The sequence below is a fragment of the Ranitomeya imitator genome, chromosome 2 (assembly GCF_032444005.1).
Source record: "Ranitomeya imitator isolate aRanImi1 chromosome 2, aRanImi1.pri, whole genome shotgun sequence".
Taxonomy (NCBI): Eukaryota; Metazoa; Chordata; class Amphibia; order Anura; family Dendrobatidae; genus Ranitomeya; species Ranitomeya imitator.
In genome coordinates, this window is record NC_091283.1 from 24,883,983 (window position 1) to 24,900,311 (window position 16,329).

The 16,329-nt window shown below is 52.5% G+C and overlaps 1 protein-coding gene across 2 annotated transcripts in view; it reads right to left on the reverse strand.

The window, feature by feature from the left end:
• The window catches only part of LOC138661485 (uncharacterized), a 50,073-nt gene extending 33,953 nt beyond the window's left edge, over window positions 1–16,120 (reverse strand). For both annotated transcript variants that reach the window (XM_069746197.1, XM_069746196.1), the window contains exons 1-3: window positions 15,982–16,120; window positions 2,151–2,267; window positions 358–450 (exon numbers count right to left, since the gene is read on the reverse strand). In XM_069746197.1, the coding sequence (XP_069602298.1) occupies window positions 358–450; window positions 2,151–2,184 (127 nt within the window). In that variant the 5' untranslated portion in view covers window positions 2,185–2,267; window positions 15,982–16,120. The remainder of the gene's footprint in view (window positions 1–357; window positions 451–2,150; window positions 2,268–15,981) is intronic.
• Window positions 16,121–16,329: the final 209 nt, after the last annotated feature.

Below are 16,329 nucleotides of genomic sequence, written 5' to 3' on the forward strand. Positions count from 1 at the left end.
GTGGTGGGGGGCAGGAAGAGGCGGCCCTGGTGGTCGGGGGCAGGAAGAGGCGGCCCTGGTGGTCGGGGGCAGGAAGAGGCGGCCCTGGTGGTCGGGGGCAGGCAGAGGCAGGTGTGTGTATAGACAGAGGTGGCCCTGAGGGGGGGAGGGGGCAGATGAAGGCAGATTTATAGATCCAATAAAGGGCTTGTACAGAGCCGTAATAATGCACGGTGCATACACTTGAATAGGAGCCAAGCTGCAGTACCAGTAACAGCCACTACACGCTGTATGGAGCAGTGTTCCACTCCACAGAAAATTGGGAACTTGACCCCCTCTCATCTGATAACCGATCCTATTCACTAAATGAATGGTCACCTGCGCTGGTCTCTGAGCATCCGTCACACTGCGGGTCATACAGGTCTTCCTCCTCGATCTTCACCATGACCGTCGGCTTCACCATGCTACATTCTTCAAGAAAAAACAAAACAAAATGCAAATCAATGAGAAACTGACAACTGCAATTAAAAGCAGGAGGTCTCCACAGATTCAGGACCTCAGCATTTATTTATGGAGATTGATGGTGACAACTGATGCCGATCTGCATCTATCACAGCAGCAGCAAAGGGGATGAATGTATCCACAGAAAAAGCGCAGCGAGAAGTGACCTTAGAGCAGATTATAAATCCGCAGATCAATTTATTATGTTATTAGTGTTCAGCTTTTAATGATACAGGAGTGAAGTCTGCGAAATGTCTGCAGCCGTGGCTCCACCACTCCGGCATCGTGCACTCACACAGCGCCGTGGCTCCACCACTCCGGCATCGTGCACTCACACAGCGCCGTGGCTCCACCACTCCGGCGTCGTGCACTCACACAGCGCCGTGGCTCCACCACTCCGGCATCGTGCACTCACACAGCGCCGTGGCTCCACCACTCCGGCGTCATGCACTCACACAGCGCCGAGGCTCCACCACTCCGGCATCGTGCACTCACACAGCGCCGTGGCTCCACCACTCCGGCGTCGTGCACTCACACAGCGCCGTGGCTCCACCACTCCGGCGTCGTGCACTCACACAGCGCCGTGGCTCCACCACTCCGGCGTCGTGCACTCACACAGCGCCGTGGCTCCACCACTCCGGCGTCGTGCACTCACACAGCGCCGTGGCTCCACCACTCCGGCATCGTGCACTCACACAGCGCCGTGGCTCCACCACTCCGGCGTCGTGCACTCACACAGCGCCGTGGCTCCATCACTCCGGCATCGTGCACTCACACAGCGCCGTGACTCCACCACTCCGGCATCGTGCACTCACACAGCGCCGTGACTCCACCACTCCGGCATCGTGCACTCACACAGCGCCGTGGCTCCACCACTCCGGCGTCGTGCACTCACACAGCGCCGTGGCTCCACCACTCCGGCATCGTGCACTCACACAGCGCCGTGGCTCCACCACTCCGGCGTCGTGCACTCACACAGGGCCGTGGCTCCACCACTCCGGCATCGTGCACTCACACAGCGCCGTGGCTCCACCACTCCGGCATCGTGCACTCACACAGCGCCGTGGCTCCACCACTCCGGCGTCGTGCACTCACACAGGGCCGTGGCTCCACCACTCCGGCATCGTGCACTCACACAGCGCCGTGGCTCCACCACTCCGGCGTCGTGCACTCACACAGGGCCGTGGCTCCACCACTCCGGCATCGTGCATTCACACAGCGCCGTGACTCTACCACTCCGGCATCGTGCACTCACACAGCGCCGTGGCTCCACCACTCCGGCATCGTGCACTCACACAGCGCCGTGGCTCCACCAATCCGGCATCGTGCACTCACACAGGGCCGTGGCTCCACCACTCCGGCGTCGTGCACTCACACAGCGCCGTGGCCCCACCACTCCGGCATCGTGCACTCACACAGGGCCGTGGCTCCACCACTCCGGCGTCGTGCACTCACACAGGGCCGTGGCTCCACCACTCCGGCGTCGTGCACTCACACAGGGCCGTGGCTCCACCACTCCGGCATCGTGCACTCACACAGGGCCGTGGCTCCACCACTCCGGCGTCGTGCACTCACACAGGGCCGTGGCTCCACCAATCCGGCGTCGTGCACTCACACAGCGCTAGGACACATTCCTACGACTGACAACACATACGACCCTGGGAACCTACCAAGGGTCTTGAATGAACGGCAGCGCTCCATCATCAGAGTCCTTCTTTCTTAAAGCAGAATGCTACTCAGGGGAGGAAAAAAAAAACCTCCAATCTGTCATTAGAGGCGGTGTAATCCTAAAAAACAAAACAAAAATCAGACAATTATTGTTTTTTTTTTCTCATCATTACGGCGACACTCAGTATTGACTCATGCAACAAAAACGTTGGCATCTGCTTGTTTTATCCTCTACAAGTTGCAGTCAACCCAGTAGTGTGAGCCTTTTGTCTGCTAAAAGTAACCTGCCCGGGCATCCTGCTGGAACGGACACATGATGGGAAGAGAACTGAGTGTCAGCAAAACTTTACCGCCAGGAACGTTTCCCGCTGTGCGGATTGACAGATAGCGGATACTTTCATACCACATGTCCTTTTAAGCTGAATACTAAACCTTGAATATGACTTTGCATATTTGGCAGGCATCTTGTATACTTGCACACTGGTGGGCGTCAGGTCCTGAGACACCCGCCAATTCCTCACTAAACCTCGGGCGGTGCACAGATCTGCGGACAGGAGGGCACAGCTCTTGCGCGCACGGCTTCGTAGCCTAAGGTTTCTTTTTAATCTATATGCAGGTCTGTGTACTCCGGTCTGAGGCCCTGTGCACTGCTTGGGGGTCTACTGAGCAATCGGTGAGGGTTTAGAACCCCTCCCCCAACAATGTGCAGGTAAAGTGCCTGGAAAGTCATATTGAAAGCTTAGTAACGCTATACGCTTTTATACTGATGTTCCAGATGGTCTCCTATAGAAGAAATAGGAGCAGATTGGGTGATGTGGCAACGTCCTGAGCCGTCACTTCCACAACAGTCTTTTTCTCACCAGCAGTTTAACAGTTTCTGTAGTTTTAGAGCGTAACTGTCACTTTATAAAACTTTTCACACAGTAACGTCAGGAGTTTTAAACATTGCGGTTCCCCGAGGATGAGACAAGGGCCAATTGTTGAAGTGAAAAAGCAGAAGCGACAAACAAGCACTTCTGCTCCTTCACTGTAATAAAAGTCACATATGTACACAGTGACTGCACCAGCAGAATAGTGAGCGCAGCTCTGGGGTATAATACAGGATGTAACTCAGGATCAGTAATGTAATGTATGTACACAGTGACTGCACCAGCAGAATAGTGAGTGCAGCTCTGGGGTATAATACAGGATGTAACTCAGGAACAGTAATGTAATGTATGTACACCGTGACTGCACCAGCAGAATAGTGAGTGCAGCTCTGGGGTATAATACAGGATGTAACTCAGGATCAGTAATGTATGTACACAGTGACTGCACCAGCAGAATAGTGAGTGCAGCTCTGGAGTATAATACCGGATGTAACTCAGGAACAGTAATGTAATGTATGTACACAGTGACTGCACCAGCAGAATAGTGAGTGCAGCTCTGGAGTATAATACCGGATGTAACTCAGGAACAGTAATGTAATGTATGTACACAGTGACTGCACAAGAAGAATAGTGAGCGCAGCTCTGGGGTATAATACAGGATGTAACTCAGGATCAGTAATGTGATGTATGTATACAGTGACTGCACCAGCAGAATAGTGAGTGCAGCTCTGGGGTATAATACCGGATGTAACTCAGGAACAGTAATGTAATGTACGTACACAGTGACTGCACCAGCAGAATAGTGAGTGCAGCTCTGGAGTATAATACAGGATGTAACTCAGGATCAGTAATGTAATGTACGTACACAGTGACTGCAGCAGCAGAATAGTGAGTGCAGCTCTGGAGTATAATACCGGATGTAACTCAGGAACAGTAATGTAATGTATGTACACAGTGACTGCACCAGCAGAATAGTGAGTGCAGCTCTGGAGTATAATACAGGATGTAACTCAGGATCAGTATTGTAATGTATGTACACAGTGACTGCACCAGCAGAATAGTGAGTGCAGCTCTGGGGTATAATACCGGATGTAACTCAGGAACAGTAATGTAATGTATGTACACAGTGACTGCACCAGCAGAATAGTGAGTGCAGCTCTGGAGTATAATACAGGATGTAACTCAGGAACAGTAATGTAATGTATGTACACAGTGACTGCACCAGCAGAATAGTGAGTGCAGCTCTGGAGTATAATACAGGATGTAACTCAGGATCAGTATTGTAATGTATGTACACAGTGACTGCACCAGCAGAATAGTGAGTGCAGCTCTGGGGTATAATACAGGATGTAACAGGATCAGTAATGTAATGTATGTACACAGTGACTGCACCAGCAGAATAGTGAGTGCAGCTCTGGGGTATAATACAGGATGTAACTCAGGATCAGTATTGTAATGTATGTACACAGTGACTGCACCAGCAGAATAGTGAGTGCAGCTCTGGGGTATAATACAGGATGTAACAGGATCAGTAATGTAATGTATGTACACAGTGACTGCACCAGCAGAATAGTGAGTGCAGCTCTGGAGTATAATACAGGATGTAACTCAGGAACAGTAATGTAATGTATGTACACAGTGACTGCACCAGCAGAATAGTGAGTGCAGCTCTGGAGTATAATACAGGATGTAACTCAGGATCAGTATTGTAATGTATGTACACAGTGACTGCACCAGCAGAATAGTGAGTGCAGCTCTGGGGTATAATACAGGATGTAACAGGATCAGTAATGTAATGTATGTACACAGTGACTGCACCAGCAGAATAGTGAGTGCAGCTCTGGAGTATAATACAGGATGTAACTCAGGATCAGTAATGTAATGTATGCACACAGTGACTGCACCAGCAGAATAGTGAGTGCAGCTCTGGGGTATAATACAGGAGGTAACTCAGGATCAGTAATGTAATGTATGTACACAGTGACTGCACAAGAAGAATAGTGAGCGCAGCTCTGGGGTATAATACAGGATGTAACTCAGGATCAGTAATGTGATGTATGTATACAGTGACTGCACCAGCAGAATAGTGAGTGCAGCTCTGGGGTATAATACAGGATGTAACTCAGGATCAGTAATGTAATGTATGCACACAGTGACTGCACCAGCAGAATAGTGAGTGCAGCTCTGGGGTATAATACAGGATGTAACTCAGGATCAGTAATGTGATGTATGTATACAGTGACTGCACCAGCAGAATAGTGAGTGCAGCTCTGGGGTATAATACAGGATGTAACTCAGGATCAGTAATGTAATGTATGCACACAGTGACTGCACCAGCAGAATAGCGAGTGCAGCTCTGGGGTATAATACAGGAGGTAACTCAGGATTAGTAATATAATGTATGTACACAGTGACTGCACCAGCAGAATAGTGAGTGCAGCTCTGGGGTATAATACAGGAAGTAACTCAGGATCAGTAATGTAATGTATGTACACAGTGACTACACCAGCAGAATAGTGAGTGCAGCTCTGGAGTATAATATAGGAGGTAACTCCAGATCAGTAATGTATGTACACAGTGACTGCACCAGCAGAATAGTGAGTGCAGCTCTGGAGTATAATATAGGAGGTAACTCCAGATCAGTATTTATTATGCTTTGCTTATATAGCGCTATCATATCACGCAGCGCTTTACACACATGATCATCGCTGTCCCCACTGGGGCTCACAATCTAGATTCCCCATCAGGCTTTGGAATGTAGGAGGAAAATGGAGAACCCAGAGGAAACCCACGCAAAAACAGGGAGAACCTACAAACGCCTTTCAGATCAGTAATGTGTGCACAAACTTGCTTTGCTTTTCATATACGTAAGCTGTAATATTACATTCAGAGGGTAGACATGTCCAGCCATGAGCTTGTATATTATCTACCTTTCAGCAGACAGTAATATATGAGAAATATTTATTTATATTTATTGCTCAAAAAAAAATAAATAAAGGGAACACTAAAATTCCGCATCCTAGATATCACTGAATGAAATATTCCAGTTGTAAATCTTTATTCATTACATAGTGGAATGTGTTCAGAGCAATAAAACATAAAAAATGATCAACTTAAATCACAACTAATATCCCACGGAGGTCTGGAGTTGGACTGATGCTCAAAAACAAAGTGGAAAATCAAATTACAGGCTTATCCAACTTCAGTGGAAATGCCTCAAGAAAATGGAATGATGCTCAGCAGTGTGTGTGGCCACCCAGTGCCTGTATGACCTCCCCTACAACGCCTGGGCATAGTCCTGATGAGGTGGCAGATGGTCTCCTGAGGGATCTCCTTCCAAACCTGGACTAAAGCATCTGCCAATTCCTGGACAGTCTGTGGTGCAACGCGACGTTGGTGGATGGTGCGAGACATGATGTCCCAGATGTGTTCAATCGGATTCAGGTCTGGGGAACGGGCGGGCCAGTCCATAGCTTCAATGCCTTCATCTTGCAGGAACTGCTGACACACTCCAGCCACATGAGGTCTGGCATTGTCCTGCATTAGGAGGAACCCAAGACCAACCACACCAGCATATGGTCCCACAAGGGGTCTGAGGATCTCATGTCGATACCTAATGGCAGTCAGGATACCTCTGGCGAGCACATGGAGGGCTGTGCGGCCTCCAAAGAAATGCCACCCCACACCATTACTGACCCGCTGCCAAACCGGTCTTGCTGAATCATGTTGCAGGCAGCAGATCGCTCTCCACGGCGCCTCCAGACTCTGTCACATCTGTCACATGAGCTCAGTGTGAACCTGCTTTCATCTGTGAAGAGCACAGGGCGCCAGTGGCGAATTTGCCAGTCCTGGTGTTCTGTGGCAACTGTGTGGTGTTCTGTGTGTGAGCACAACCCCCATCTGTGGAAGTCGGGCACTCAGACCATCCTCCTGGAGTCAGTTTCTAACCATTTGTGCAGACTCATGCACATTTTTAGCCTGCTGGAGGTCATTTTGCAGGGCTCTGGCAGTGCTCCTCCTGTTCCTCCTTGCACAAAGGCTGAGGAAGCGGTCCCGCTGCTGGGTTGTTGCCCTCCTATGGCACCCTCCACGTCTCCTGGTGTACTGCCTGTCTCCTGGTAGCGCCTCCAGCCTCTAGACACTACGCTGACAGACACAGCAAACCTTCTTGCCACAGCTCGCATTGATGTGCCATCCTGGATGAGCTGCACTACCTGAGCCACTTGTGTGGGTTGTAGAGTCCGTCTCATGCTACCACGAGTGTGAAACGACAACCAACATCCAAAGTGACCAAAACATCAGGCAGAAAGCATTGGTACTGAGAGGTGGTCTGTGGTCCCCACCTGCAGAACCACTCCTTTATTGAGGGTGTCTTGATAATTGCCAATTTCCATCTGTTGTCTATTCCATTTGCACAACAGCATGTGAGATTGATTGACAATCAGTGTTTCTTCCTAAGTGGACAGTTTGATTTCACAGAAGTTTGATTCACTTGGAGTTATATTCTGTTGTTTAAGTGTTCCCTTTATTTTTTGAGCAGTGTATATCTGTATTCAGGGAAGCCGGTGAAGAGGACAGATTGTCATTTTGCCTACAGAATTGCAGCTCCTGGCCTGACTGCAGACTAGACATCCAGTGCAGGGTCCGATCCTCCCTCCTCCGGCCGCAGACATCACATGCTGCTGTGAACTGAGCCATTTCCACCCCCTTCCTCACCACCATGATGTGATTTCCCTTAGTGACCTAGAACCCGCAGCCATCACAAGACAGAAAAAAGGCTGCAGGGTTTTTGCAACAAGTGAGAAATAAAATACGAGAGCGAGCTGTGTGGGCACAAAATATCTATGGATAGTTGTGTGGAGTCACAAAGAGAAAACATTCTCAAATATCCTCCAAAGGGAACGCTGAATTAACGGGTGGTCTGTGACTTGGGTACAGATGGATTAACATTAAGGGCGTTATTATCCGGTTATCAGAGTGTGTGGCGATCCGCTCTGTCCATCCAGCTTGTGCAGGAGCTGATCAGTGGGGGTGCCGTGTATCAGACCACCAGGATCTGATGCTAATCACCGGCTATCAATATCTAAATATTGGACAACCCCTTTAAAATATGGCGCTGTGGATCTTCACTAATTAGCCACAAAGTGAGTCTCTTTGGAGGACCCGGCACTTCTATGTATGATCCAGGTTATTAAGATCAATAGGAATAGTACAATAGGAATAGTACAATGCCTCATTTCACCCGTGGGGGCGCTGCAGGGAATCCACAAAATACAGCTGATCACTGGGGACAGACTGATCAGATGACTGCCAGGAGACCCCTGCCTGGCACTGTCCACGTTTCTGGCCCTCTGTATTCACCAGATTTGCTCGCTGCCTCCTTACTTTACTATTTCGGCTTCTGTGGCCATCTGTCATTATTATATTGCCTTCAGGAGCAAGCGCTAGCCCTGAGCATAAAAGTCTGCGTGCACACAGAGCCAGATGTCATCGCAGCAGCCATATTCCATCCAGACCCCGAATACAACACACGTTTCACATTCAATTCTGCCAAACAACCAAGTTATCCGGCTGACTGCAGAGCGGGTGACGTGCTGACCGCCCTCCCCCATAGCCACAGGCACCCACGGAGGGGCAGCGCGGCGCTCTGCAGACCATTGCTCCACAGCTCCGCTCACATCTGCGTCCTGTCTTCTGTATATCGCGGAGCCACGATGCTCTACAAATCCGACATACACCGCAGTGACAATTAGTGATGGGGGCTCAAAAAACCCCAAATTAAGTCAAAACCACTCATTTTGTCGCAAGCCAGGCACCTGATAAAATGTGAACATGGACCCTAAAAAGAAGAGCTAGGTGCGATACTGGTAAGAAGGTTCCCCTGCTGATCCATAACGGGCAGAGCGTGAAGGAGCACATGGAAAGGCTGCGCCAGCACTGATGGAAGAGTCCACGGTGTAAACTGCAAATACATCAGCTCGCATATATATCCACCCGGGCGCAGTCACGGGAAGCTACCCACGCAGCCGTCCGGCGATACGTCCGCCACTCCACCGACAATGCTTTATATGAATCCACGTCCACAGATCAGAGTGGGAAGAACTTGAAAAAGCACCGAATCCTCGTCTCCACCTTCAGGCCGCTGTCACACCTGCGTATCTCGACCAGCAATTTGCATCAGTATTTGTAAGTCAAAACCAGGAGCGGCTCCAACGGGCGACACGGGCAAAGCCCTCCATTATATTTCATCTCCTTATTTATTCGCTGCTTCTGGTTTTGGCTTACAAATACTGAGGCAAAATACCAAATACGCCCCCGTCACAGAGACCACAGGCACCAGAAGTACCAGGCTTTGTCTCTGCGCCGAGTCTCAATGACTAGTAAATGATAATAATCACTTATCTCTATAGCGCCAACATATTCCGCAGTGCTGCACACATCGGAGGGGAAACGTACAGACAATAATGGGAGTAACACAATGTACAGACAACAAGGAGCGAGGTCCGAGCGCCAAGATACAACCTAGGAGGACACCGGGGGGGAACAGCCTGGCACCAGCACCCATCCAGGGCCCAGTATAACACCATCATGTACTGGGAGGGCGGCTGGTGTGCGGTCAATGCTCCCTACAGGAGTTATAATAACCAGACACATAATACAACAAGCTCATAATTACCGATATCAGTGATCACCATAATATAGGGGACGAGGTACTGACACTGGGGAACACGACTACTGCACCGTAATACTGCACCAGGCTCCATAATAATGGCCAACACTCTACTGAACACAGCCGAATGCTCATGTGTTCACTGAACCGTGCGGAACCACCACATCCAATACATTATTGAACGGGGACAAGTATCTGGCGGAGGCCCACGTCTCCGCAACATAAATAGACATGCTGCAGTCTGGAAACATGCGCCGCATGTCCGTCTCTGTGGGTGATCCGCGGGCGTCTGTGCACACATAGTAGGCATGAGATTTCTTCAAATCCCATCCACTATTCCGTACGATGCGGACGCTGCACAAGTTCACAGCATCCAACCCGCAGCGTTTACTGACGGTGCGCACAGACCCCAAGAGAATGCAGAGCACCAGGAACAGCGCGTGTCAGTCATAACAGTGCAAACAGCTCTACACACACTATACCGGGGGGCCGCGCTACACTACACACACTATACCGGGGGGACGCTCTACACCACACACACTATACCGGGGGAACGCTCTACACCACACACACTATACCGGGGGAACGCTCTACACCACACACACTATACCGGGGGGCCGCTCTACACCACACACACTATACCGGGGGGCCGCTCTACACCACACACACACTATACCGGGGGAACGCTCTACACCACACACACTATACCGGGGGGCCGCTCTACACCACACACACTATACCGGGGGCCGCTCTACACCACACACACTATACCGGGGGGCCGCTCTACACCACACACACTATACCGGGGGGCCGCTCTACACCACACACACTATACCGGGGGGCCGCTCTACACCACACACACTATACCGGGGGGCCGCTCTACACCACACACACTATACCGGGGGAACGCTCTACACCACACACACTATACCGGGGGAACGCTCTACACCACACACACTATACCGGGGGAACGCTCTACACCACACACACTATACCGGGGGAACGCTCTACACCACACACACTATGCCGGGGGGCCGCTCTACACCACACACACTATGCCGGGGGGCCGCTCTACACCACACACACTATACCGGGGGGCCGCGCTACACCACACACACTCTATACCGGGGGGCCGCGCTACACCACACACACACTATACCGGGGGGCCGCTCTACACCACACACACTATACCGGGGGAACGCTCTACACCACACACACTATACCGGGGGAACGCTCTACACCACACACACTATGCCGGGGGGCCGCTCTACACCACACACACTATGCCGGGGGGCCGCTCTACACCACACACACTATACCGGGGGGCCGCGCTACACCACACACACTCTATACCGGGGGGCCGCGCTACACCACACACACACTATACCGGGGGGCCGCTCTACACCACACACACACTATACCGGGGGAACGCTCTACACCACACACACTATACCGGGGGAACGCTCTACACCACACACACTATACCGGGGGAACGCTCTACACCACACACACTATACCGGGGGAACGCTCTACACCACACACACACTATACCGGGGGGCCGCTCTACACCACACACACTCTATACCGGGGGAACGTTCTACACCACACACACTATACCGGGGGAACGTTCTACACCACACACACTCTATACCGGGGGAACGTTCTACACCACACACACTCTATACCGGGGGAACGCTCTACACCACACACACACTATACCGGGGGAACGCTCTACACCACACACACTATATACCGGGGGAACGTTCTACACCACACACACTATACCGGGGGGTCCGCTCTACACCACACACACTCTATACCGGGGGAACGCTCTACACCACACACACTATACCGGGGGAACGCTCTACACCACACACACTATACCGGGGGGCCGCTCTACACCACACACACACACTATACCGGGGGAACGCTCTACACCACACACACTATACCGGGGGAACGCTCTACACCACACACACACACTATACCGGGGGAACGCTCTACACCACACACACTATACCGGGGGAACGCTCTACACCACACACACTATACCGGGGGGCCGCTCTACACCACACACACACACTATACCGGGGGAACGCTCTACACCACACACACTATACCGGGGGAACGCTCTACACCACACACACTATACCGGGGGGCCGCTCTACACCACACACACTCTATACCGGGGGAACGTTCTACACCACACACACTATACCGGGGGAACGCTCTACACCACACACACTCTACCGGGGGGCCGCTCTACACCACACACACTCTATACCGGGGGAACGTTCTACACCACACACACACTATACCGGGGGAACGCTCTACACCACACACACACTATACCGGGGGGCCGCTCTACACCATACACACTATACCGGGGGAACGCTCTACACCACACACACTATACCGGGGGAACGCTCTACACCACACACACTCTATACCGGGGGAACGTTCTACACCACACACACACTATACCGGGGGGCCGCTCTACACCACACACACTCTATACCGGGGGAACGTTCTACACCACACACACACTATACCGGGGGAGCGTTCTACACCACACACACACTCTACCAGGGGGCCGCTCTACACCACACACACTATACCGGGGGAACGTTCTACACCACACACACACTATACCGGGGGAACGCTCTACACCACACACACTATACCGGGGGGGCCGCTCTACACCACACACACTATACCGGGGGAACGCTCTACACCACACACACTAAACCGGGGGAACGCTCTACACCACACACACTATACCGGGGGAACGCTCTACACCACACACACTATATACCGGGGGAACGTTCTACACCACACACACTATATACAGATACCACTGATGCATATCAATACAATTTATTCAAAGGGATACACCCTATAATGGACATAAGGAATAACAGGGTAAAACTCCTATCCAAGATTAATCCTACATAGAAACTATGGAGTCTCTAGAAACCCAAACAGAGTACCAAGCTAAAAAAGCGTAACAAATTTTATTAGAAATCATATAAAATGACAGACATAACATACAAGGGACACGTATAGTACATGTACGGCGGACCACAATCACTGCAAATAACACCTAGGGCATAGAGAGGGTAATAGCAACAATGGCTTATGGGAGCATATCAATCCAACAAGTATCCATAAATAAAGTGCATAATGCTATTAATGAATATGCAAATCCCCAATACCGCCATATATGTTAATACTAGTTCATCCTAATAATAGATAATAGTAATAGAGCCTTGCCAGTCTTACCCAGAAACAGATGTGATGGTGCCAGTGTGTGTCCGGCGGCCCCGACGCGCGTTTCGCGTGAGCTTCCTCGGGGGGTCGTCTACACCACACACACACTATACCGGGGGAACGCTCTACACCACACACACTATACCGGGGGGCCGCTCTACACCACACACACTATACCGGGGGGCCGCTCTACACCACACACACTATACCGGGGGGCCGCTCTACACCACACACACTATACCGGGGGGCCGCTCTACACCACACACACTATACCGGGGGGCCGCTCTACACCACACACACTCTATACCGGGGGAACGCTCTACACCACACACACTATACCGGGGGAACGCTCTACACCACACACACTATACCGGGGGAACGCTCTACACCACACACACTATACCGGGGGAACGCTCTACACCACACACACTATACCGGGGGAACGCTCTACACCACACACACTCTATACCGGGGGAACGCTCTACACCACACACACTATACCGGGGGGCCGCTCTACACCACACACACTATACCGGGGGGCCGCTCTACACCACACACACTATACCGGGGGAACGCTCTACACCACACACACTATACCGGGGGAACGCTCTACACCACACACACTCTATACCGGGGGAACGCTCTACACCACACACACTCTATACCGGGGGAACGCTCTACACCACACACACTATACCGGGGGAACGCTCTACACCACACACACTCTATACCGGGGGAACGCTCTACACCACACACACTATACCGGGGGGCCGCTCTACACCACACACACTATACCGGGGGAACGCTCTACACCACACACACTATACCGGGGGCCGCTCTACACCACACACACTATACCCGGGGAACGCTCTACACCACACACACTATACCGGGGGAACGCTCTACACCACACACACTCTATACCGGGGGAACGTTCTACACCACACACACTATACCGGGGGGGCCGCTCTACACCACACACACTCTACCGGGGGGCCGCTCTACACCACACACACTATACCGGGGGAACGCTCTACACCACACACACTATACCGGGGGCCGCTCTACACCACACACACTATACCCGGGGAACGCTCTACACCACACACACTATACCGGGGGAACGCTCTACACCACACACACTCTATACCGGGGGAACGCTCTACACCACACACACTATACCGGGGGGCCGCTCTACACCACACACACTATACCGGGGGGCCGCTCTACACCACACACACTATACCGGGGGAACGCTCTACACCACACACACTATACCGGGGGAACGCTCTACACCACACACACTCTATACCGGGGGAACGCTCTACACCACACACACTCTATACCGGGGGAACGTTCTACACCACACACACTATACCGGGGGGGCCGCTCTACACCACACACACTCTACCGGGGGGCCGCTCTACACCACACACACTATACCGGGGGAACGCTCTACACCACACACACTATACCGGGGGCCGCTCTACACCACACACACTATACCCGGGGAACGCTCTACACCACACACACTATACCGGGGGAACGCTCTACACCACACACACTCTATACCGGGGGAACGCTCTACACCACACACACTATACCGGGGGAACGCTCTACACCACACACACTCTATACCGGGGGAACGCTCTACACCACACACACTATACCGGGGGGCCGCTCTACACCACACACACTATACCGGGGGAACGCTCTACACCACACACACTATACCGGGGGCCGCTCTACACCACACACACTATACCCGGGGAACGCTCTACACCACACACACTATACCGGGGGAACGCTCTACACCACACACACTCTATACCGGGGGAACGTTCTACACCACACACACTATACCGGGGGGGCCGCTCTACACCACACACACTCTACCGGGGGGCCGCTCTACACCACACACACTATACCGGGGGAACGCTCTACACCACACACACTATACCGGGGGCCGCTCTACACCACACACACTATACCCGGGGAACGCTCTACACCACACACACTATACCGGGGGAACGCTCTACACCACACACACTCTATACCGGGGGAACGTTCTACACCACACACACTATACCGGGGGGGCCGCTCTACACCACACACACTATACCGGGGGCCGCTCTACACCACACACACTATACCGGGGGAACGCTCTACACCACACACACTATACCGGGGGAACGCTCTACACCACACACACTCTATACCGGGGGCCGCTCTACACCACACACACACTATACCGGGGGCCGCTCTACACCACACACACTATACCGGGGGGCCGCTCTACACCACACACACTATACCGGGGGGCCGCTCTACACCACACACACTATACCGGGGGAACGCTCTACACCACACACACTCTATACCGGGGGCCGCTCTACACCACACACACTATACCGGGGGAACGTTCTACACCACACACACTATACCGGGGGGGCCGCTCTACACCACACACACTCTACCGGGGGGCCGCTCTACACCACACACACTCTACCGGGGGGCCGCTCTACACCACACACACTATACCGGGGGAACGCTCTACACCACACACACTATACCGGGGGCCGCTCTACACCACACACACTATACCGGGGGCCGCTCTACACCACACACACTATACCGGGGGCCGCTCTACACCACACACACTCTACCGGGGGGCCGCTCTACACCACACACACTATACCGGGGGAACGCTCTACACCACACACACTATACCGGGGGAACGCTCTACACCACACACACTATACCGGGGGGCCGCTCTACACCACACACACTATACCGGGGGAACGCTCTACACCACACACACTATACCGGGGGCCGCTCTACACCACACACACTATACCCGGGGAACGCTCTACACCACACACACTATACCGGGGGCCGCTCTACACCACACACACACACACACACACACACACAGTACTGTACGGTGGCGATAGCGGGTCACTACATCGCCGGGTGTTGTAGGGTATGACCACGCCCACTCTATAAGTGATGAACACATCTGACCTGTGCTCGTCCAGGTCCGCACCCGCCACCTCCTGTCGGCAGCGGCGCCGCACTCTCAGGTAAAAGCCGCAGCGCGGAGCGGCCGGCAGTCACCCGCGGCAGCCATTTCTTCTCAGCGTTACGTGGGGTTGTGGCAAACACATCTGGTAAGCGACAGGCTGTACGTGTGACACTGCGGCCAGGAGGATTATGGGAAGGCGAGTTCTCGTATGCTTCTTTCTAAACAAGAAACTTCCAGTGATGAACTGCATTTCCCACAAGGCATCGCGGGAAGGTCAGCTGATGGAAATCAGCAAATGAGAACGCCAGAGCGATGATTTTCGTCAGCGCCTCAGAGTTTAGAGCCGG